The 18084-nt window shown below is 29.7% G+C and overlaps 1 protein-coding gene across 3 annotated transcripts; it reads right to left on the bottom strand.

Annotated features, from left to right (window-relative positions):
* Positions 1-7544: 7544 nt before the first annotated feature.
* On the bottom strand, positions 7545-14344 carry LOC107456204 (uncharacterized). Of its 3 annotated transcripts, none has more exons than XM_016074004.3 (2): positions 14039-14344; positions 7545-10653 (listed from the first exon to the last, which is right to left on the bottom strand). In XM_016074004.3, the coding sequence occupies exon 2, from the start codon at positions 10604-10606 to the stop codon at positions 7898-7900; it is 2709 nt and encodes a 902-aa protein (XP_015929490.2). In that variant the 5' UTR covers positions 10607-10653; positions 14039-14344; the 3' UTR covers positions 7545-7897. The 3 variants fall into 3 exon arrangements, with proteins under 3 accessions (XP_015929490.2, XP_015929491.2, XP_071042564.1); XM_016074005.3 differs by lacking the exon at positions 14039-14344 and adding an exon at positions 13622-13773; XM_071186463.1 differs by lacking the exon at positions 14039-14344 and adding an exon at positions 11489-11511.
* Positions 14345-18084: the final 3740 nt, after the last annotated feature.

The raw sequence follows: 18084 nt of genomic DNA, 5'->3' as shown, positions 1-18084 counted from the left end.
ATGTATTTTTTTTCTAAAAGCAATATAATTACAAAAATTAAAATTTCAGATTCGGTTCAATTGATTCAAATTTATTATTTTAGAGATAAAAATTTAAAATAGAAAAAATTAATGCTCTGAAATTTAACAACTACTCTGCTGGAAAACCAAAGACCTCGGTAATTTTTACGAAAGTGTTTTGGTAATAATTTTGGCAAAATTCACTGTAGAATATTATGAATAAAATTTGGTAAATGTGGTAATTTTATCATGATACTTAAGGGCATAGAATAAAAACCACTTATTGGGTTAAATATACTTTTCAGTTTTGTATTTTTTCACTAAATGTGTGGTAATAAGAACTATGATTTTGAAAATCAGGATTTTCGCAAACTTTTACCATATGAGTGGAAAATTTACCAAATGAATGGTTTAAATATGGTATATTTTAGTCTTAAGTTACGTTTTTTTTTACTATAAATGTCATTGTCATTATGATACAGTACAGTAATTTTACCAGAATTTTTTCTCCGTGTACGTATCTTGCTTTCGGTTGATAACGTAAACTTTCTTTTCTTTAAAAGTCAAAATCAAAGCTATTTAAATACGTTTTGTTCAGAAGAAAAGTGCATTTTTGTTTAAATTCTCATTAATTTTAAATTTTAAGTACATTAATTAAGTATATTAATTTTAAATTTTGAAACATTACACGTTAAAAGCGCCTGATTGATAACGTAAAAGTTTCGTTTCAAAATTTAGTAAGATTCAAAAATAATTTTATACTTGCCCCCAAAAAATACATTATGAACTACAGTTGCAAAAATATGTTCAGTTTTGCGTTTCACACAATCTTCTGCACTTCGTATCATGGTTCAACATTTTTGAGGTTTTTCAAATTAAATATATTTCACGCAAGATTGCGTTTCACATTATCTTTTGTATTTTGTATTATGGTTCAACATTTTTGAGGTTTTTCAAATTCAAAATATTCCAGGCAAGATTGCGTTTCACATAATCTTTTGCATTTCGTATTATGGTTCAGCATTTTTGAGGTTTTTCAAATTAAATATCTTTTAGGCAAGATTTAGTTTCCTTTGATTTTAAGGTACTACAAACAGTTTTGGAAGATTTAAAGTGAGTCATTAATAAGTTAATACGAGAACATAATAGAAAATATATTTTGAATTTTTATATACACTAAAAAATTGACAAATGTAAAAGTAACCTGCTAAGGCAAATCATGACAGTAAATACACAAAGTCAATAGGCACTAAATTGTAAATAAATGCATGAACTAAATAACTAACAGCAAGTAATACGTTATAATAATATTGGCATGAAATATATAATTTTAATAGTTTACTTACATAGCAATTTTTTAAGCAAAAAGACAAAAATAATAATAGCAAGTATACTTTTATTTCATCATTACAAGACTCAAGTAAGAAATGTTTTTTGAAAAACTTAAAATTATAGACCTGTAATAAGAAGCAAAACAATTTTTATAACTTCCTTTTCATGTTTATTTGCTATAACAAGGAAATTATCTGTTTTTTAATCGCACCCGACTTTTATTAGCAGAACAACAATAAATTAAGCATTCTACTTTACTTCTATTTTATAAACATAAATTTCGTTCCAAATTTTGCCTCAAGATTCCCAAAAATTTTAATTGTTTTTTTTTAGAAATTATTTTGCATGTCAATTTATTTTACACTTACATTGCATAGCGACAGTATAATTTGCTGGCACTCGATATAGTTTAAGTTCTTTTTCTTATAAAAAATCGAAAAATCCAATACTTTTCTACATTTTTTAGTAATATTATTATTGTATCAAAGCATTATTAAAAAATCAGTTAAGCCTCTGCTTAACACTTTGCCGCAACCAAAAAAAAAAGTGATTTAGACACCTAAAATTACGAAGGGGAAGGTACAAAAAGCATAATGGAATAAAAAATATAACATTCGATAATTAGTCGAAAAATTATTAAAGGTCAAATTTGTAGTAAAAAGTATCATACAAGCCGATCTGCAGCCTTTTAAAATGCAACTACACTATGGAGTTGTCATGCTAAACGAGCCATTTCGCTGAAAGAGCCATTTTCATTTCTGTACTTAAGACGATTTTTTTTATTTATTTATTTTCTGAAATTACAATTTGTTCGTCAGTTACTGTAATTTTAAGTCTTTTTTCATGAATTATTGATATAAATACCGTATATTTTGGTTTTATTAGCCAAAATAATTTTTGTTCCTATATCGGCAAAAATATATTAGACATTAAAAAAATTTAATTAGCTATCTAAGCATTATAATAATTTAATTAGCTGTAGTTACTTATATTTTCCAAGTGCTTTAAGCTAAAAATTAAAAATTTACGATAAGATTTGTAGCAAATAATTTTTGAAATGTTTATAATTGTTGTTCATATTATTAACTATTGCATATCTTTATAATTATCTGAAACCTGGATAGCCTGATTGGTAGGACGTTGTACCCATGTCCAAGAGGTCATGATTTCGATCCCCACCGGCCGAAGACTCCCCATGTAGTAAATGGTGACTGGTGCAAGTTAAATCTGTCGGGTCACAAGGTCCCCCATGTTCCTATAAAAAAAAATCATATCTCTGGGGCACTTAATTGAAGATGAATCGTTCTCTGATTTAAGTCAAAATTACGATTTGTGGATGAATGATTGGATGTATGAATGGGTTGTGACATGTTAGTGGCTGAAGTTGTATTCTTGGCCATACATGGCACCACTGAAAAACAAGAAACACAGCCTCTGCCTTAAATACACTTGGTTTCACCAAGCAGGCTTGCAAGATTCGCAAGTGACATTGAAGCAACAACATAATTATCTGAGTGGTAACTTATACAAATTAATAACTTTTTTGCGATGTTACGCTGTGAAAAATAAAATATAATTGAGTTAATTTATACAGAGTAAGAAAACTGCGAATGACATATATGTATAAATGTTGAAATATTAGATATTAAAATGTCTATGTAAGATGTGTTAAATAAATAAAATTACGTAAATGCATGAAATGTGAATAAATAAATGAATTAAGGGCAAAACTAAATACAAACATTTCTCTCTTATTTTACTTACTACGCAAAATAAGACGTAATTTAAACCAAACCAATTCCTTGAAAGAAAATAACTTTAACCTAGCCCAATGATTATTTGAATAACATCTCCGGTTAGAAATACATTGGCAGACAACACGTGGTATTTTCTTCAGATAAATAAAGGCTATTTTATGAGTAACATATAATGAGTTTGTCCTTAACTAAGACTATTTGAAGTCTGATCTTTAGATTACGAAATTTTATATACTAACAGCTGCAATCACTTCCAGCTGTACAAAATGCAAAACAAAACTATTAAACTATTTTCATTCGAATTCCTAATTCAAGGCATTTGTTTGCTTATTCCTCATTTAAAGCTTCTGATTGTACAGAGCGCAAAATAAAAAACGGACCACCCTAAATAATTTTTGATCTAATGATCGGATCATCACGTTCTGGAATTCAATCTCAAAAGTTCGAGGGAGGGACCTCAAATATGCTAATTAATTAGTGAACACGATATTTTAAGTTACGAAATCAGACACAAAAACAAGTTTTCTATTTCCCGGCGGAATCAGATTTCTGACCACCGAAATGTACGGTATAGTTGCTATCTGGAAACAGGGTCCCAATAGTTTGGTCAGGAGAGCTACACAAAGTTCGAATTGTAACGTATACAATTTTTTGCATAATTTAGAAGAATCCAATTTTAAAAAAAATAGCATATTAGGATCCACTATTTTAAAAATGCGACTTTTTCAAAATACGATTTCTCAGGAACTGTTTGATCGATCTTGCTCATATTTCAAATTTTTTTCATGTAGAATTACATACTTTAAAATGATGTCAAATATTTTATACCTTACAATTAAAATTTTTTTCAACTATCATTAAATAAAAAGAAATATTTACTTACATTTATTTTTTGCATGGAATAATCTCTGAATAAGCGAATTTTATAATTGTTAGCAAATATGTTTCGTTTTCATTTCCCAGATTGCGGCTACATTTGTACTTTGGGGGTCAGATATTCGAATGCGTCGAAAAAAAATTTATATTTATTCAGAAAAAGTACGTTTTATTGCCTGTTTCGTATCTTTAAATATCTTCTGCATTAATTAACTAGCTCATTTGAGGTCATTCCCTCAAGCCTTTAAGATTGTGTCCTAGAACATGAAGATGTAATCATAGATCAAAAGTTATTCAGATTGGTCCGTTTTTAATTTTGCGCACTGTACAGAAGAGTTTATTACAAAGCAATTAGCTTCAAATTTCAAAACTTAAACAACTAACAAACCGTCATTGTTTTCACATTACCTTAAAAATTAAAAATATTTTGTTTTCCTGGTATGGGTCAAAAAATGTATTGTTAAAAATGTATATTTTTGGGGTAAAGAGGAAATTTTTACCACCGTTCATATAAAAGAAACTTTACTTAATTTCAAAAGTAAGAAGCTTTGAACAATGGTTTTCGAATTGGTAGTTAGCAAGTCACAAAGCAAAAGAAATGTTAAAAGTTTTAATTTCTTACGAACATGGGTTTCAAAAGCTTTCTATTTGTGAATAAATATGGATTTTTTTAAAAGATAATTAGTGAAAATTTTGTGGCATTTTGTTCTTAAAATGTAACTTCGGGTTTTAAAAAATTTGCTTTGTGTTGTTGTGAGTCAAGTGGAATATTTCTTTCTACCGAATATTCAAGATGCCTTTTACTACATCTTTTATTGTAAGTGATGTACATTTGTAAATATTTTTGGCCATATAAAGTCATATATTTTGGTCTAATTAGTGCGAACATTTATTTTCTTCATAGAGACGGACATTCTAGCTTAGGAGATAAACCGTTTACTTTTCAATGAGGTGAACAGGGTTCGAATCACAGCGATGGCTGGTCTTTACGAATTCCGCACCCAGCTGGCACCGACCACTGTGGTAACGTAAATTATCCTCAGTCGTAGACTGATCAGGGGTTAGAGTCCCCTTGCCGTCAGGCTAATCATAGGATTTTTTCGTGTTTTTTCTCTCCATGTAATGCAATTTCGGGTTATTTCCATCAAAAAATCCTCCACGAAATTTCACTTAATACGTGATACAGAAGTTTCCTCGTCTTTTGTATTGTGTTTAAAATTACAAGGCTACGGGATTGACCATTAGTAGTCGTAAACACGTAATTGGGTCTGCTGTTCAATAATTAGAGGGTTGAATGAATGAATCTATATATATACAGGTATAGGACAAAATAATAGGAACACTTGTGCATAGTGCTGCTATATATATATATATATANTATATATATATATATTCTCTCGACCTATCTCAAAACTAAATGTTGAACTCCAAGTGCAGCTCAAAGCCTAAAAACCGAACAGTTCCAGTTATCATCTAACTGCCTTAATGGAACAGTTTTGAGAAATTTGAGATGAGTTCAAGGTCAAAATTGACAGATATCGCTAATGACTCAGAGCAGTACACATGATACCTAGTTAAAGAGCTGTTCTCACTGAAAGCGAAACATTTGCATGCGAATGCGATTGCGAAATATTTTTACCCGTAAAAAACTTCACTCAGGTTCTCACTCGCAACGTGGAAAAAATCTCAGGCAGTGAGAACCCTCCCTAAAAGTTGGGTAAATTAAAGCACATATCTAGGCACTACATGAAGCAAATTCCAAGTTTAACGCCACCTAGTGTGGTAGTAGTTCACTGTAATTTTAATGAATCAATAATTTAAAAAAAATTACATAAATTTTAGTTCTATAGGTCATCGGGATAACAAAGCAGGGGAGCCACCCCCTCTTCAGATTAGCAAAATTGCGATGGTATGTCTTCGGATCATCCTCAGGGGTTTTTCCCAGACAGTTACCAGTAGTTTATTGTGCAGCTTTAGTGCGACGTGAATAATTTACTTACCTATTTTAGTTCTGGAAGCGGAATCGAAGAATTATTTATAAAAATGAATTTGACTAGTAAGTGTTATTCCTCTTTTTTTACTAGCTAATGATTGATTCCATTTGACTATGAATCATACTTTGCTTTACTAACAATAACTAGTTGAAATCTGAAAATCTAGAAATTAGTATATTGGCATTTTCGATGGATATAACATATGGAAATGTAAAATCTAAAGTTATGAGATTGTATTCCAATATTACCAAGTTGTTTAGAATGTTGATAGTATATTTGTTTCTAAATGTTTTGATTTCATCATTTATGTTGATTACCATCACTTGACGCTATTTAGACTATTTCACAGGGTTAAGTCACTAAGCCATTGCACTAATTTCATTAACATCATTCTGAGTTTGACTGTTAAATTAAGTGCAATATTGTGTTTAGTGTAATTTTAGGATCAGCATTGCTAAACATAATATTAAAAAGTGATTTAATAGTTGATTAACTTCATTGTTTTTATTTCAATTTCGAATTTTTTCGATAGTCTGTTGTTTTTCGCACTAGATAACAAAATCTTCCATTTTATCCACAAAACTAGGATTACGAATACTTCAGGTATTGCCGCTAATGAACAGTGTTTAAGGATCAATAAAAGAAGTCAAACTTTTTAATTCGCATTTTTAATGTGACTTTCATTACTAAATTAAATACCATTTAATAATAAAATCACAAAATCATTAAAAATTAAAAAAAAACTTATCCATATTGATTTTTAAATTTTGAGCAGTATATGCACATTTTTAAAAGCCTTTTGTTACTTTACCACTAACTTACATAAGTCAATATGGAATTCTTACAACTTGCTATAATTACTCTACACCAGGAGTAACTTATACCCTCATGTTTTTAACACATATGTCTTAGAAGGCTTTCAAGTATTTAAAGATTGAGTGTAACTATAGATTCAAATTTTGCAACAACTAACTAATTTCTAAATTATCTTATTGTAAAGTGACTAAAGTAACCCCGAAGGAAGATCATATACAGGGTGTCCCAAAATGACCGAATAAACTCGGCACGGCTAGATTCCTCATTGGGAGTTAAAAAAAACTGCCCAAAATAGCATTTCAGTACGATCCATAGTTTACGAGAAAAATACGAAAAACAAAATATGTCGTCACTGCCGGTGCAAGAAAAAAAAACTTTATTGGACATATCAACAACAGTATTAGCGTATCTTTCAAGACGATAATGTTTAAAACGGTCGCCGCTCATATTCTGCTTTAAATTGTGCATAGTATACTGCTAGAATGAAGATAAAAATTGAGAAATGTGCCTGACAGAACTTGTAAAAACAATACTAAAACTCTGAAATATTATATAGATTTTATTTCATGTTTTCTAGAACTTTGTGTGAATGCATGAGTGAGAATAACTGTAGATCCAAATTTTGCAACAATCAATCTCCAAATTTTTAAATTGAAAAGTGAAATTGAGTAATCCCGAATTAAGTTATCCTGAATAAGGGTAATGCATGTAATGACGACAAAAATAAACGTGAAATGCGCCTGATGAAATTTGTAAAGAGAATATAGTAAACTGAAGAAAATGTTATATTTATTTTATTACATAAAATATACAAAAAAAAAGACTATAATAATTTACTGAATGTAGTTAAAGTTACGGACAGATATTTTTGTGCGTAAAACTTTCACGGGCATAAAAAAAAACCATGTAAAACAATCAAATATTAAGATAAATCTGAGAATTGGATTGATGTTCAGGCTTTTTAAAATAATCTATTGCACAAAAAATTTAAATCCAGCAAGTTAACTAAGTTGATTCATATATTTTCTTAATTTATATATTTTGTTATTAACTTGCTTTCGTAAAATTTGGTAAAGTCATCTTTTTCAGTTACATTTGGAAACATCACATAATTCAAAACAGTCATGAAAGCTGTGTTTTACAGTAGCAATAAAGCTTAAGTTTTGGACTGTCTATACACCATGATTGCGCGCCATACATGTTGATTCTACTTACGCCCATTACTTTCGCAAAGCCCATTTCATCGTCATATCGTACTGTTCCTTCAAACATGGCACCACCTGGTTGAGTTGAGAGTGTGATAAGATAGTCGCCAAGGGTCGGTGGTACCTCACCCAATCCGATAACTGCATTTTCAACTATACCCCTACGCCCGGTGAATTTTAGTACTAATTCATTAGGCAATCCGAGTAAAGCGTCTTTTATTTCATGAAGTTCTAATGTCTCGCATACATCAGCATGAGGTTGCAAAAGTTCATTTATGTGGCGGACGAGCTCATTGGAAGCTTTTATAACAACCAGATCATTCTTTGAAACAGGGTTAAAATTAGTACAAGGACACCAATGTGGAAGTATATAAGCATCTTCACATGTCCTACTTTCTGGTATTTCGTTAAAAAGACTCATCCCGAACTCGTCGCTGTCCTCCAAAGAGACTTGATTCTTCAGGTGAAGTAAGTGTTTCAAAGTTGCATGGATATCAAAAAGGGTAATGATTCTGTCTTGGTTTATGATCATATTCCTTTCGATATCAGGATTCTGATTGAGGAACCATTTTGGTATGTGCATGTACATAAAAGGCATCCGTTCTTCGAATTTACCGATATATGTGTATCTCATATCACCATACCTGATACCATGATCACTAAAAATGACAAGAAGTGTGTTGTTCAGTGAACCATCATCATGAAGGGCTTTTAGTAGTCTCACAGTCGGGGCATCGGCATAACTGGCGTAGTTCAAGACATCATGTGTGAGAGTAGATTGCATGACAAAAGCAAAATATGGTCTCTTATCCATGGTTTTCACAAAGTTCCTCAAATAGTTATTAATAAAATCCATTTCTAATTCAGAATTCAGACAAGTTGAGTTGTATTTTAATGCTTCACTTCTCAAATTAGAGACTTCGATCATTAGTGCCAATGGTCTGTAATAATAATCAGTCGGTTGTTCAAAAAATCCTCTTCTGAAGTAATTAAAAGTTCCATCATATGGCTTGTCTTCAGCGTAAAATGTTCTGTAGCCATATCTGGAGTAGTCTTTCCAGATCAAACTTATGTTGTCAAAAAAGAATGTATCGGCCATTGACTCATTCCAAAAATAGTCAACGAAATGACCTGTAAGCATTGGTACCAAATTCGGAAATGTGTTGTCTGCTACTTTCGTATACCCCTTCATGTCAAAAGTATTCATTTTGTCTTTTAAGAAAGCTTTTGTTTTAGGAAAATGTCTGAAAAAGTTTAGTTTCGAAACTGAGTCAATGCCCAAGAGAATAACGTTCAGACTTGTAGGGTTTGTGCTAGCATTATCTTCATTTTTGTCTTTAAGTCTTACAAGAGGTATATACTGCTCATGAGTATAATTATTGCTAAAATTACATGTTACTGCTATATGGTCATAATCAATTGGTCTATCAAATTCTAATTGTTTTTGAACAGTCAAATAAACGAATTCTTCTCTAATCATGCTAGGTTCATAATATCGTCCAATGCCTGCATAAAAACATTGTACGTCATCAATACTAGAATTATAATATTTTTCTAATATTGACACATTCAGATGAACTGCTCCATTTGGGTCAGGAGTTATGAACAAAGGACGACCAGAGCAGGTTAATGGATCAAGGATTTCAATGAATTGAAGTATTGTTGGATCCCAAGGATCTAATTTTGGTATTCTGCAACCTTGAGTATCTATTATGAAAGCGGGATTTTTGGTAGGTTTTGCAAACTGATATGAAGTTGTTAAAGTTTTCGGATACGTGTTGTTTTCATGTATAGTTTCAAATGTGGAACCTAAAGCACCATTAGTGTTTGATTGCTGCCCAGTTGTTGTTGGAGTTTTTGTTGAAATATGATCTTTGCGACTGTTGGGCCAAACATCAAGAAATCCTTGAGAATATGGTTGCATTGGAGGGTATGTAGGAGCATTTGACAAAATTTGATCTTTACGACTATCGGACCAACGATCAAGATATCCTAGAGAATTTGGCTTCTTTGCAGGATATATAAGAGCATTAGTAAAAATGCGGTCTTTACGATTATCAGACCAAAGATCAAAGAACTCTTGAGAATCTGGTTTCACCGGTGGGTATGTAGGAGCATTTGTCAAAATTTGATCTTTACGACTATCGGACCAACGATCAAGATATCCTTGAGAATTTGGTTTCCTTGGAGGATATGTAAGAGCCTTAGTAAAAATGTGATCTTTATGATTATCAGACCAAAGATTGAGAAATTCTTGAGAATCTGGTTTCATCGGAGGATATGTAGGAGCATTTGTGGTAATTTCACTTAGCTTGTTACGTAAATAAAAATTTGTATCTGGATTTATATTTTCATACTGTATGTGGTTGTTTGCCCGAGTTAGTTTGCGAACATCAGCATTCAGTAAAATATCTTCATTATAGACAGGTACTTTGCCAGTTTCCAAATGAATTTGGTCAATTTTCGGGATGGTCTTAAGGGCAGAACTTATGACTGAATTTGGTGTACCATTTCGAGGCTCAAGTATTTCTTGCGTGAAATAATAACTAAATAAAACATATGTTCCAACGCAAAATAAAAGTAAAAATATGTATTTGGGACGATATCGTAAAGAAAAAAATGCCATTGAATCTCAGCTCTTTGATGGTGTGGATAGTGTTCGCATTTCCAAACCTGAAAAAGAGACAAGATAAATAATTAAGACAAAATATTTTTCATAAAATTTATGTCTACTTTCTGTATTTGGTTTTAATCAAATATATTTCAAATACATATAGTGTGTTCTAAAAATAACCAGAAATTTGAAAAACATATTTGAAGATAAACGGAAGGATATAAAAACGTATGGTTTGCTTTGTATGGTGCTAAGGAGCACATCAAGCTTTAAGGTGTTTTTACTTTCCAAATTAAGAACTCGTTGTAATGTTTGTCCCTATATGGCACTGCTGACTACTTATCAAACAATTTCAACTGAAATTTTTTTATGAGACGGTAATTTATATCTTTAGTCCATACTATTCTTGCTGTGTATTTTTATTATTTTGTTTCTTCAGTTATCAGTGCCATCTGTTGACAAACTTTTCAACTAATTATGAAACTTAGATGATAGCTATGATTTCTAATGTAGATTGCAGCAAACCGAACACATCCATTTTCTTTTATTTATCAACTGAATTTTCGAATCATCGTGTGTTTTTAGGATACACGTTACCGCATAAAAACTGAAATAACTTTTTAAATAAGAACTTTATCTCATAAAATAGAGTCAAATTATTTTTAAAAACTTTGAACTGTCATATGAAAATAAAAATTTTTTTGTTGCTTTTTCTAGTACAAAATCTGAGTCTAAAAAACGAAATAAAAAGATTAAACAGTGCATTCTTGGATTTATATTTTTCATTGCACTGATTGTATCCAGTGGTCAACTGGGCCGTTTTAACGATCTCAGCAATTCGCAGCTGTAGTTTCTTTTTTAAATTTTAAATAAACTAATGACAAAAAAACTTACCTCTTATTGTCCAGTTTCTATTTTATTAAAAAAATGCTGAATTTGTAAACATTAAGGGGTTAGCTGGAAAATGTTTTGAAATTTTTGGTTCAGATTTAGAATCAATCAATAAAGTTTAGCCGCTATCTTGAATTTACTTTAGAAGAAAGGGATCAAAATAAGGAAGAACCTTAAACAATATCTGCTACATAACCAAGGTATTGTTTCTCATGTATTTTTTTTTTACGCTTAACTGAATGAAATAAAAAGCAATTTGATGGAACAAATAGTTCAGAAGCTATGAAAGTTTTATTCTATTGACCTATACCTGTTTTATGAATCTGATATTGCTCTTTAGACGAGTTACATACCCTTTGTTTTCTCTTTATCTTGACTGGAAAAAAAATTGACAGAATCGACCCCAAATAATTCACTAAAGATAAAAGATGTTTGTGTAAAAGCAGAACAATTTTTTCATTAGACAATTAGTTTATATAATTTTCATAACTTTACAACTATGTTGAACTTAGATTGACATGAACTTGTTTTCACATGATATAGCATGAAAAATGAATCCAATTATCCCATGTTCATAGGTGTTATACTAATTATAATAATAGATGTTATAATAATAGGTATTATTCGTTGTTATACATTTTAAATGCAAAATCCTCATTACTTTTTAATTGTCTGTCCTTAATTGCCTACACTTATGTTGCAGTATTTTGTTAACAGTTGTGAGGCTCAATTTGACAATAAAAATATTTATGATTAAAAAAACAATATAAACTGTTTCAAATTATAATTTTGCAGCTCTACTGATGTCTGATAATTTCATGTATACTATGTAATACACGGAGACAAAAATTCTGGTAAAATTATCATACTTTATGGTAGTGCTAATTCTTGTAAAAAAAAACAACATAGTTCTGGTCAAAAAACCAAAATATACGATATTTAGGCCACTGATTTCGTAATTTTTTAGTTCATTTAACAACGGCTTACTGGAAATTTATGGTTTTAAAAATTATAGTTCTATTTATCACGCATTTAGTAAAAATTACAAAATTGAAAAGCAAATTTAATCTCGTAAATAGTTTTTATGCCATGCTCTAAGGTATCATGATAAAATTAAAAATATTTATCGCTCATTATAAAATTATATTTTATTGTTAACTTTAGCAAAATCATTATTTAAGCTTTTCGGTAATATTTATAGGGCTTTAAAGTGTTTCCTTAGGGCCAGAAACATGGAAAATTTTACCATATTCTGATAGTTTTAAGCAGACTATTTTCTCAGTACACATGCTGATATACATAATGATATTTTTTTCACTATATAAGATTCTATTTTTATTATTTTATTTTTTTAAAATTGTAATAACGTCTTTAAATATAAAGCTTAGGAAAACTGCCGTATCATAAATTATGAGTCATTAATTTTTATTTTCATTTTCAAAGTGATAAGCTTATTAACTGATTAAAGCATTTAAACATATTTTACACAATTAGTGACTTGTCTAATTACCGATTTGTCCATTTTTTTAATTTGAATACATATTTACTGATTTACCCATCCATTGACTTATTTACCTGATTTTTACCACTTTTTTTTTCTTTGAGTCATTTCATCTTATTATTTGTTATATCTTATTATCCCTTATTTGTGTATTTACTTATTGATTCACTATTACAATCAAAATGCTTTTATGGAAGTGCCATTTTTAAGTCAAAGTCAAACGATGTTCCTTTTTTCAATGCTGTTAACGCAGATATCGGTTGGCGAACGAACAAAAATGGCAATTTTAAAATTACTACTTATACAAACTGAAACAAACACGCGTAGCAAAATATAACAAAAAAGCGTATTATCATTTCACTATAAAATAATCATTTTGAATTTGAACGGTTGCAGTATCAATGATGGACATAACATCGTGCCATAACATTGCTGAAAAATATTAAATCATTCTTTAAATATGTCTACTTCTTCCTTTCCTGACGATCGGTAAACACATTTAATAAAATAGTAAGGATTATACTTGTAAGTCTACATCAATTTTAAAAACTTTTGATAGTATCAGAAAAAAATACTATTCAAATACGTCGTTTAAAAGAAAAATTGTAGAGCCTCATCCATCAAAGAATATTTACCATTCCAGTCGTATACCTGCTATCAGCCATTAAAGAATTTTTACCGTTCCAGTTGCTTGTTTGTTCTCAGCCACTACAGCAAAAAATCGTACTGATCGTACTTAATACGACCAGAAAAGGTAAAGCGAAGAAAAGAAAAATTCTCTCGAAATCTAACAAATAACTATAAAAGAAGGCAGAACAAATAACACATCAATTCCTGATTGATTGCGTCAGAAGATAAATTTCGCTAGATTTCGATGTAATTTTTCGTTTTTCTTCGATCAGATATGGATTTCACACTACAATGTGCTAAAGTATAATAATTTTGATTGTGTTTATTTTGAGAAGAAATATAAATAAAATTTATATAAATATCTGGTCATGTTAACGAAAACCGCTATTTATAAAATAAAATAATAAAATAACTGTTCTTACCTGTTAGTGGCAATTTCAAGAAAGGAGTATCAGTTAACAATAACTTTAAATGCAAATATTGTGCAATTTATCCAAGATATATATCATGTTTGCTAAAAATTGCATTCATTAAATTGTAAATTAAAGCTACACGAAACAAAAAACGAAAAAATGAACACATAGAGAACGTTTATAAAAGCTGTCAAATAATTTTGATTCTCTAATATACGTTCAAAATTGCTGTTCTAGAAATATTTGGCACAGACAGTTAATATAAATAGTGATTTTTAAATATTGGACATAAAGACATAGTTCACAAATGCTCGAACTGCTCTAATATTTTATATAAATCGTAAAAATGATATTCCTACAAATAGTAATTGATTTTCAAGGTTATTTCTACTTTAATATTGTAGAATTTACTGTTTACGTATTTTTTTACGGTGAAACGATGCAAGGAAACTACGCTGTGAATGTCATAAAATTTTATTTAATCGATATACTCTTTTTACGATAGATAAATACTTTAACCGATTTTTTTTATCAATTAAATTTATTTTAATTTGATCAACGAGGGCATCTTCGTCCTTTCAATTTCATTTTCGTCAAGATTTAATTAACACAATTGCTGATTTTTTGGTCCACTTTTTGGATTAAAACAATTGAAATATGGTCCCCATAGTTTGGTCAGGAGAGCGATCCAAAGTTCCACCTCTTAATGTTAATTTCACTTTTTGCATTTTTAGTCATATTTTTAAAGCTAATAAAGCAATTCGAGAAAGATTTAACCCACTCATAAAGCCTATTTACTCAAAGATAATTTCATGCAAAAAATAATTTGAAATAATTGTTTACTATTATTTATTATTTAATTTAATTGAGAATTAAAAAAAATTTGAATTATGCTGAGGTATGAATTTTTATACCATATTAATCTATAGATTTTTCTATTGAAAAATCTGAAGTTTCAACTGTTTTTATTTAGTAGTATCAGAGAAAAATTAAAATTTATTCTTTTTAAAAAATCATTTGGCGGCAATGAGGAAATATTTAAAGGGGGGAATTAATATTTAAATATGGTTAACTTAGGAGGAACTTGACTTTCACGCTGGTAGCGTAAAATTTCATTAATATTTTTTTCGAAAATAGCCGATTGTTAATCTTTTATTATTTTTTTATTTATAAAATAGGATGTTCCTTTTCTAGTCGTCTAAAATTTTATACGTAATTTAGTGAAGATATTTAAATAAAACATTTAATTGAATAAAATACATTTTATATCATTATTGAATAAAAAACATTTTATTCAACGAATTTCGAGTTTTATGAAAGCATGTTACAGATGGAATCTGATTATACATCAGATTGTGATTATATTTTATTTTTTAGTTTGTTTATTCAATAATTGATACAATTTCAATATTATAGATACGTATGCATAGATTTGGAATAATATATTTATCAACTTCTTCAATGTATATTTTATAATTATCAATATGAATACGCAGCCAACATTTGTAACCTTCTTAAAATTTCTCAACATCTTATATATCGTTTTATTGTTGTTGACGTATGCCTGTTTAGGCAGAGAGGGGTGCGATCGTTCTTGTTTTCCAGTGGCGCCATCTATGGCCTGGAATTCGACTTCTGCCACACCATACGCCATACCCGTTTATAGGGCGGACCCATTCTTACATTCATTCATCCACAGATCGTAATTTTGACCTGAATCAGAGAACGATCGATCTCCAATCCAGTACGCCCAGAGGTATTGATTTGTTATGATAAATCAATACCTCAGGTATATACTGGACGATATACTATAATATAGCGTCTTAATCTTAAAATAAAATTTTGTAATTACCAGTCCGCGTGTGCTTCTCAGAATTTTTTTTTTNTTGTTTATTCAATAATTGATACAATTTCAATATTATAGATACGTATGCATAGATTTGGAATAATATATTTATCAACTTCTTCAATGTATATTTTATAATTATCAATATGAATACACAGTCAACATTTGTAACATTCTTAAAATTTCTCAACATCTTATATATCGTTTTGCTGTTGTTGACGTATGCCTGCTTAGGCAGAGAGGGGTGCGATCATTCTTGTTTTCCAGTGGCACCATCTATGGCCTGGAATTCGACTTCTGCCGCACCATACGTCATACCCGTTTATAGGGCGGACCCATTCATACATCCATTCATTCATCCACAGATCGTAATTTTGACCTGAATCAGAGAACGATCGATCTCCAATCCAGTACGCCCAGAGGTATTGATTTGTTTTGATAAATCAATACCTCAGGTATATACTGGACGATATACTATAATATAGCGTCTTAATCTTAAAATAAAATTTTGTAATTACCAGTCCGCGTGTGCTTCTCAGAATTTTTTTTTTACCAACTCAACCAAATTTTTTAAGTCTCAGAACTATAGCAAGTTAGCTGATGAGAATTTAAGAACATTTTCTAAGTTTAGATAACTCAGTACAATGCAGACTGATTCCAGTAAATAAGTGCACCCTTTTCTCTAAAATTGAGCAAACAAATTATTCATTTATTTACCTTATTGTTTCCTATTTGTTTGGTTTGTAAAAAGTAAACACATATTAGTGCCACTCAAAAAACCATAACTGTTTTCCTTGTTTTTCAAATGAACAAATTCGAACAGCAATTTTATTTTTCGTTTAAACTTATAAATTGCACCAATAACTGTAAGAAAGCTTTTTTTTAAAAAAAAAAAGATGTCTAAAATTTTTTTCCCGTTAAAACTATTTTTCAACATTAGCACAATTCCCAAGATATTATTGTAGCATAATTTGTCATTAAGAAAATACTTCATTTTGATAAGTAGCAAATACTGAAAATTAAAATTCGCAAAAGGATTCCGAAGCTGTGCCAATTTTAGAATCATCATCTGATTTGAAAAATGCAATAAAACATACGTAATTTTCGAACTTATTTTAATTAAAAAAATACACATACTTTTTTACAGAAACTGCTAATATGAATTTTTCCTTTATTTTGTCATAAGTGGATAAGAATGATATTGCTCCAAGGCACCTACTGAATAATTTCGTTATATCCAGAATTAGCATATAACGAAACATATTATTCCTCGAAAGCTAAAACGAGAAAAAAAAATTTAACTATTATTATTTATCGAAGTTTATTCCATTAATTTAATTATAGCGGTATCAAGTTTAAAGATATGAATAGGGAGCCTCGTTTACTATTATACAATAAATGTATTAAATCATATAGCTTGCATAATTTATTTTAAGTAAATTATTTAATAATTTGAAGCAAATAAGGTTGTAAAAATAAACTCGGTCAAATTACGCCTAAAGTACACCCTAAAATATATGCAAAATAAACTTTTGTATCAATAAATAATAAATACACTTTCAAACAACTTCGAGTAGGACGGAACGGAGCAACTTGTATGAAATAACTGTCCTTGCAACTATTTAATTTTGATTCCTGGTTCTGGGGAACATTTCCTTTTCATATTAGACTTTTTAAATTTTAATTGTGGATGGAATTTTTGTATGTCCTAAAGAGAGATATCACTATGTATTAAGGATATCCCTATGTACTGTATTGATTTTCTTAAATAGAAGAGACTAATTATTATTTTTTTCAATCTAAGAACCTATGCCTTTATCTTACGTAAAACTTATTTTAATATCGCGTGAAGTAATTTCATATACTGTGTTACTAAATGAATAATCCCAAGAAACTGTATCAAAAAGATAAAAACTTCATTGATTTAAAAAATAATAGATGATAATAAAAGTAGACATGTTTTGAGCTTCCAATAACTAACGTCACTTGTCATTCACGCCTGACGAATCTTGCGAAAGGGCTCTTATATTTGAACGCTTGAAACATGTGGATTTTTATTTCTCTTTTCATATTTCTTGAAGGCGGTGAAGTTTCTATTATCTATTATTCTGTTTTAGATTTGAGTCTTGATCATTATTTTGATAAGGAATTTGTGCTCGTAAGAATAAGCATATGCATTTTAATATTCTATCAGAATTCATGTGTTCTT

Source organism: Parasteatoda tepidariorum, chromosome 10 (assembly GCF_043381705.1).
Source record: "Parasteatoda tepidariorum isolate YZ-2023 chromosome 10, CAS_Ptep_4.0, whole genome shotgun sequence".
NCBI lineage: Eukaryota > Metazoa > Arthropoda > Arachnida > Araneae > Theridiidae > Parasteatoda > Parasteatoda tepidariorum.
This window is presented reverse-complemented; position numbering and strand designations above follow the sequence as displayed.

What these genes read in the sequence shown, in the direction of transcription:
- LOC107456204 (XM_016074004.3), bottom strand. Translation starts at nt 10,606, where the DNA reads ATGGCATTTTTTTCTTTACGATATCGTCCCAAATACATATTTTTACTT.